At 34.3% G+C, this 8,386-nt stretch overlaps 1 protein-coding gene across 1 annotated transcript; it reads right to left on the reverse strand.

Annotated features, from left to right (window-relative positions):
• Nucleotides 1-7,648: 7,648 nt before the first annotated feature.
• On the reverse strand, nucleotides 7,649-7,957 carry LOC141690910 (glucan endo-1,3-beta-glucosidase 6-like). The gene has a single exon (XM_074495667.1). It carries the CDS (start codon nucleotides 7,955-7,957, stop codon nucleotides 7,649-7,651), a length of 309 nt encoding a protein of 102 aa, XP_074351768.1.
• Between the last annotated feature and the right edge of the window lie 429 nt (nucleotides 7,958-8,386).

The following is an 8,386-nucleotide window of genomic DNA, read 5'->3' on the forward strand; positions in this document are numbered from 1 at the left end:
TTATCGGGTTTTTAGGCTATATCTGGGGGAATTGCTCAATTATTTCCTACCAGGTCGAAATCTGGTAGGAATGGCTCCTGATGGGGCCCAGATCTTGTGCACGAAAGCACCAAAATCTACCAATATTGGTAGGAACATTGGTGGGAACTGATCGAAAAATGATACCAAAATTACCCCACTACAAGAAATATGCTTTGAGACAACGGTTGTTCACCGTTGTTTGACGTCCAAATTTTCCGTTGAATACCCAGCACTCGGCTGATATAAAGTGACACAACGGGTTTTCAACCTTTGTTAAAACAAGATAGCGAAACAGTTGTGCAAGGCTTGTTTCACTGCAGGACAAATAACAGAACTGAAAAGAAAAGCGTTGTGGAGTAAGAGTAATTAATTTTTTCGTAAAATTTTGTGTCTATTATAGATAATGGTAATTTTAACTTCACTATTTTCTAAAAACATAACAATAAAAGTTTTGAATAAAAGCCCTTATTCTAGATTCTTTGAGACAATGGCTTTTATATATCACCTTTATGTGGATGGTCTTAAAGCAACAATTTTGTTCAAATCAACCATTATGTACATGCTTTTAAACAATTTCTTAAACAATTTTAGTCACATTGTTTTTTATATTTTGAGATAACACCTTATAATTTTTACCAGTTACTTGAATATTATTGACCCAATGGTTTACAATTTTTACCTATTTGATTATCTAGCATAAGGAAACTGTTGATAATGCACTACTTAAGGTGATTGTTGTTTAAATATATATGGTACAATGGTTGTTTTTACTTTTGAATCACCATTATCTGTTGAAGTGTAAAATTTTTGAATACAAATTCATATTTCATGCACAACTCATGCGGAAACTTAAAACTAAAATTTATCCAACCACAAATCCACATAAAACTAAATCCATATCATTCAATTCATCAATCCGCAAATTATCGATCTACCAACACAATCCAGTCCAACCAAATAAGAACTACATCCATAGAACTTAATACTTGACTACAATGTCAAGCAAAACAGAATAACTAAACGATCTAACCAAAGCATAAGTACTTCTACCAAACATCCAATGTTTACTTAACATCTCACATAGCCAACAACATATATGAAAACTTGCACTTGATCAAATATTTCTAAAGAAAAAGACCTGAATCCAGAACCTTAACTTGCATAGTTTTTCATAAAATATTTTGCAAATTCAATATGAATCTTGTTCATGTCATCATCAGCATACACCAGGTTCGACCTACGCATTCACTGAAAAACCATCCAAAATTCAGACTACGCCATAAGTGCACATAGGCAACCCCTACTATACAGTTGCATAAGGCCCAAATGGTGTTGCATAAGGTAATATGCAATACCAAGGGGGTTGCCAATGTGGAAGTGGCTGTAGACACCTAATGCAATATTTTGTGCAACACTTGAAAGTATTGCATCAGGTTGATTTTGCAATAGTAAATCACCTATTGGAAACAACATCAAATGTTGCATTAGACCTGACAGGATAGTACACTTGGTCCTACGTGGTAACTGACATATCAGATGCCACGTCAGCAACAGGGGGTCCCAGAGCCACATCAGCATGCCATGTCAGCATTCCCATCCTGCCAAGTCACCTTTGGGGGACCATAATGCCATGTCAGCATGTGGGGCCCAGAATGTAACGTCAGTAGCAGGACCCTTGTTTATGCAACACCATTTTGATGCATATGCAACACTATTTTCATTCAATTGCAACAGTATATACCACATTATGTAACAACATTTTTTAAGTTGCAATAGTATTATAATCAAATGCAACATAATATAATGCAATATGTAACATCATATTCTGGAAAATGCAACACTTGCAAACATAAAATTTGGACATAACAAGTCTGTTTTTACATGATACCTGCTCTAAATGGCATCCAACAATACAGCCTTATCAGACATCCAACAAAAACAGCCCTATCGGGCATCCAACATAAACATCGCTATCGAGCATCCAACAAGTTCTAAATATATGAAAGTATCAAACTAAATACACCCAATTATAAATTTAAAACACCAAAAGTACATCAAATCTTTCTTGAAATGAACAAAAATACCAAAGAACAAAGTCACCAAGAAGTTGCGCCTTGAGTGCCTTGAGCGACTGGAGTACCATTTTCCTCTTGATCACTGGAAACCGTGGAACATACGTCTTCGAGATTGAATGTCATACCTGGATTTGCTTCTCCCAATTTTTTCACCATTCAACCTCTCAAGGACGCTTATCTTTTCAGTTAACGCTTGCACTTGATGTGCAGTTGAGGCCTTAGTTGACGTCGAGACCGACTTAGTACCGGTCCTTCCATGTAGCCAGTTAGGTGCATGGGCCTTTCCGTTAGAAGCAACTGCATTTGCTTCAGTCTCATTTCCCTCTTCCATTAACTTCTAAATTTTTTCCTGCAAAAAATGGTTAGTGCAGTAGCTAAATATGCCAGTAATATAGACTGCCTTCATACAATAAAATATACTTACTAGTTTCTCCTTCATTTGTTTGGTATTTGACTTGTATTCCAGCCCTTCTTCTCGCTTACGATTGATTAAATATATTTGTACATCGCTTGGATACTCAAGATTCGGATCAGCCTTTTTATGTCAAAAATGTACAAAATTAGTCCTTTAAATGCCTAAAAAATATGGGTATTTAAATAATCAAAAATACTAAGCTGATTAGCGCAAAATCATGGTTTTTAAAAAATGATCGATCTCGATCAATACAGAGGGAGTAATATTCAGCATTACATAATTTAGACCAGAAAAGACATAAAATTACGACTGTACAATCAAGACATAATCGTTTATCGAAAAAGACATAAAGCTGTAACCATACTGCAAAAACAGATTCAAAACCTAAGATACACAGGCACTTAGAGCAAAATATGAAATAGAATGCCTGAAGAAATGTAATTGCATAGCTTATTCAAATATAAATGCTACAAACAAAAGTGGATGCCTTTTATGGTTTGGTGGTCAGATTGATACAAGAGACTTCTCAGAAAATGCATATAATCTATGTCAGGATTGCCGCCTCTGAGTTAAGTGACTCATCTTTTTCCAAGCTATTATTATTATAATATCTTCAAATTTTCATACACTTGAGCAAGTTTACTTTCACCATGGTTATGATTTGTTATGCATCATGAAATAAGGGTTCCACACAAAGGAAGCGAGTTCAGCTCATATTAATATAGGTCTTTGCAGCAATAACTTGTTATGTCAAATTCTGAATGCTTGTCCATTATTTTAGAACTAAGTTAAAAGAGATGCATGCATGAGTAAATATCCTTCAGAGGACAGCATGCGGAAAACCTAATATCAGTAAAAATAGAAAGGAAACAAGATTTTTAAGTATAGATGCAGGAGAAATTTAACCTGGAAATATGTTTATATTAACTATTTAGTACTCCTACTGTCATATAGATAAAAAACTTAACTTTAGACTAATCTTTATTTCCCTAAACTAAAAAAAAATCTATTTAACAACCACAATTGAATAAAACCATCACACTTAAATAAAACACCCATCATGTTATAAATAATATATAAAAATTCTTACATAACACAAGCATACCTAAAAGGACACGATAAAATATATTACCTATGTACGATAACAAACACCATAATGTAAATCATTGTGTTAAAAATAAACTTGCAAAATGAAAAACAATTACAAACACCAATGTCTGCGTCTCAACCAATGACTTATGATGCTCAGCATTTTCCCTAGCCAATTTCTGTAAAATTTCAACAAAATACGCAGATCATACCAGTTTTCATAAAATAAATACAAATACACATATCATGCCAATTTCTATTAAGCAACTATTTAAGTAATTAAGGTTTTTCTATTTACTACTTGTACCGCCTCGTCCCCCAAGTACTTTAACAGCATTTTAAAATCCTCCAATAGGACCCGGTTTGGTCTATTATCCAGTCTGTCCTCATCGGTGTTGTATTTAGTGTAATGTGCTTTTTTTTACATGAGACTTGTATAGTTTGCAAGCATTACTAAGGGTAGTATAAGCCCATTTCCTTCCTTCATCGGGAATAACATACTTGCCCTGTAATATATTAAGCATAAAAAGAATGACTATAATTTATTAATATAATGTAGAAATTTTGAAAATGATTTAATCTATGTTATAGAGCATAGAAATCACTAGAGTATACTCCCACAATTTCTGTTTCAATTGATCGGGAACAACGTACCAATTGACATAAGTCAGCGACACATTATCCCTTGCCAATGTCCCAAAGAAATTACTTAGCTCTGCTACATCTCCTTCTATATCCGAAATTGCTTGACCCTTTGCATTCAAAGAGATGACCACTTTCTTATTAGGGTTCCTTCCATGATCCCTAGTCATTTTTGTCTGTCCTCTACATTTTGTAGGTACAAAAAAATAATGTACGATTAGTGAAACTGTATTACTAAACATAAAATGACAATTAGCCAAAAAGACGAATACATGTCACCTTCTTGGACTTCCCCATCCGCATTCTTTTCTATTTCGAATTCAACAACATTCTCATTCATCGGAGCTTCATCATTATTCATTTGACGGTTTCATAATACGAAGTAAGCAACAATCGTACCAGATTTTCTACATAAATATTGGTTTAACAGGTTGTGGACAATAAGCCCTTGTAGTTGCCCTCTCAGTTGCAGTGCCAAATTTTCCAGGGGCTACATTGGCTCCTGAACGAGTCCTTGGCCCAACAGCAATTTTCTTTTACTTAAATGATTCAATGTCCTGTCATTTGTGTTTAGAATTAATTAACCATACTTGGTATTAAAGTGAATTAAGCCAATAATACCCAAAAAAAATTAATCAAATAACGTATACCTCAGATGTATCATCGCTTTCAACGTCCCCTTCATTTGCCGGAACCTATTGTGAGTCGTCTTCCTCAATAGTTGTCTCTTTCCCTTTTTTACCTTTTGATTTACTACTCGACTTCACTGCATCTTTAAAAGTAGAAACTATATGAGGTAACCCGAGTGATTTATAAACTTTAATATTTGCCATCATTTTATCCAGTTTCAACTTTTCATACTCGCATAGTGGTGGAGGTGGTGGCAACTATAAGACATTAATATACAATTAAATAGATTATAAATTTAAATAGGTGAAAATCAGAAAAGGTGACTAATCGATCAGAAACAATGGTAATAATATACCATTTTATCAGCATCCCTCTACATCGAGCCTTTTTCACCTTTTCCATGTTTCTTTTGAGAAACATGGGGAGCGGTGATGGTGGTGGTAACTGCAAGTGTAGATAAATAAATCAGAAAAATGCATGATTAATCAACTACTTTATTTGGATGGTAACAATTAAAAATTAGATAGTATATGATTATTAGTGAAAGTTACTGAATATTAAAAAATAAAACACATCATTCGCGATCATCTGAAAAATGATTGATTGAGCACTACACCATATATGGCCTATCACAATGGTTTAATCATGTGTGTTACAAAATTATGTTACCTTAGCTATGCTCATTTTAGCCTACCGCAATGTAATATTTTTGATGTTACCATAGCCTTTGTAACATGTTACTATAACTTCAAAGTGTTGCATACGGTAACATGTGGAAACTTATGTTACAATAGGGCGTTAATGGGTAAAAAAATAACATTTAACAAAAAATAAAATATATATAATTATTTGACTTCAAAATTAATCAATTTTGACAATATAATTAAGAAATAATATTAATATTAGCTAAGATTGATAAAATAATTTTTTTGTTAAATTATGTAAACTATACTAATTAGTTACTGATATTTTTTTATTTATAAAAAATTAGAACAATATTTATACTTAAAAATTTATAAAAAAATAAAAATAAAATGAAATTAGCATTGTTGGTTATCATTGGGCTCTCGACCAGGCGGGGAGAGTAGACTTAAAACATTTGGAGAAGCGTTTGAACAGCCCGGGTAAAATTTTGATAAGTCAAATTTTTCCAATCTAAATACCTCTCGGTCTCTCTCCCTCTAAACAGCTCTCAGACAAGGGTTTTATATTCTTCCTCTCAACTTTCAGTTGAACCGAATCTAATGATCTACCTCAGCTTTTAGTTGAATTGAATCTAATCATCTTACGGATTGGAGATTCAAATAAATTGGGGGTTTACATCAATTGACATCAATTGAATCCATAATCTGAAATGGTTGGTAGATTAAACCACGTCGCTTCTCGTATTATGGCAGCAAATTGTGTCGGCGTCGGTATGGGTCTCCCCGTCGACAAACGCATCATCTCCGATAAGCCCGTAATCTCCTCTCTCTCTCTGTCTCCACCATCTCTCTCTCTCCCCCTCCCTCCCCCTCTCCCTCTCCCCCCCTCTCTCTCCCCCTCTAATAATGTATATTTCTGTTTAATTAATACGATCTAATTAAAAAAATGAAATTGGGCATTTTTGAAATCCTAATTAGAAATATTTTTTTCCTGTTGTTGGAAGGCAGCCACAAATTGGACGTGTTGCTCAAATTCTGGTGCATTCAGACCTGGTTAATTCTCTTTTGCTTGCTGATTCTGATGAAAGACGGAATGATGTAAGTTTAGTTAATTTGATTTTAGATTAGATGCCTTCACATATATCAATCGACACAAGGATAGAACAGCCTACCTTCGGAAAGGTGCTTTTGGGGAGTAGAGGGATGTTTGTGGATAGATATATGTACTCGATATGTGTAGTATTATTATTTTCCTATACATTTTTCTTAAATATCCTCTTTATCCTGGCACTGACATGCTTGAATCTTAAGAATTAACTTTTCTTAATAACATCATTTATGAGAATTTAATTGAGATTGGACTAGCCATTAGATATGGTTTATTTGGTCATTTGTATTCGGTACAATTATGTACAAATTATCAGGTGCAATTTTATTTATGATCTCTGCGTTAGTTTAGGGGACTAATGTGGAAGGAGGAGTTGGACTTAAGCTTTGTGGACTTCATGAAGGATGGGGCACAGTGGCTGGTGGATAACACTGACATAAAACTTGTTGGTAAGTAGAGATGCCATCAAATCATTTCATCACTTTGGTAAATGTTTGCGGTTTAATAAAATTATCCAGTACTTGGTTATTTAAAGATATTTCAATTCATATATTTAGTTCGTATCTGAAGTTTTTCTCTTTTTCGCATTAAGTTCTTATCTGAGCTAAACAATTATGTGGCTTACAGTCTTATCTCGTATAGTGCACAGTACAAAATATACGTCTTCTGCTAACAATGCATACTTATGTTGAAAAAGAGTGGTGTTACTTGTGTACTAACACAATTCTTCTGTTCTGGAACTCAGGGATTGATTATTTATCTGTTGCTGCTTTTGATGATTTTATTTCTGCTCACCTTATTTACCTTGAAAGAAGATCTTTATTGCTGGTATAAATTTGGGCAAAATACACATCACTTTACTATATGAATAATAGACTTGCATAGTTCCCTGTCTCTGTTTGACACACACAAACACAAAGTTTTGATACACATTTTCTTTTATACAAGTAAAAAGTATTTGTAGCTGGCATAATTTATCTTTAAATATGTATCTATATGCTATGGGGACTCTGATTCCATCACTTTATAAAGCTAATTGGAAAAGACAACCACTGGTAGATGCATTATGCTTCACTATCTTTGATGTGCCCTTGAAGTCACAAGCTTCCACATCTTCATTTCGAATGTGAAAATAATTGTTAAATGTATATGATGCCTTATGCGCTTCATCCAAATTGCTGCATGATCCTCCATCCTTCAAGCTGGTATAATCACCCATTGTACATGCATATTGTACATTGGATTCTGCATCCTTAGGATTCTTGGCTTTGTCGGTGTCCAACACACACCATTGCAGCTCAAGATACTGCACATTCTTTGCTGCAACTGGCATTTTATCGTTCTCGTTTCCTGTAAAGTCTAGTGAGTACTAAAAATCCATTAGACTTCGTATCTAAAAATCCCCCAATGGCGCTCAAATGGGCCCGGGGCTACACTTTTTAGATTTTCATCCATTAGATTGAAAAGGTAGCACTCAATGTAGCCAGGATAGAGAGGAGTTCCTTTGTTAGTTGCCATTTTTTCTGAAAAATCCGTCATAGAATTTTTTAGCCATCTTGGCATTAGCATCAGGCTTTTTTCAAAGACCAATAAAGAGTATCAAGATTTGCATCAAACATGTTGTTGTAGCTAATGTTTTTGTCTTGAACAGGTTTGGCCCCTCCATCGAAGAAAGCAAATTGGACAGGAAAATCTGGGTTCTGGTAAAGACTCAGAAAAGGGTAGATGTTAACAAGGAACATAGGGTCGTTGTCACTGAGAA

The sequence above is a fragment of the Apium graveolens genome, chromosome 10 (genome assembly GCF_009905375.1).
Source record: "Apium graveolens cultivar Ventura chromosome 10, ASM990537v1, whole genome shotgun sequence".
Classification (NCBI taxonomy): Eukaryota; Viridiplantae; Streptophyta; class Magnoliopsida; order Apiales; family Apiaceae; genus Apium; species Apium graveolens.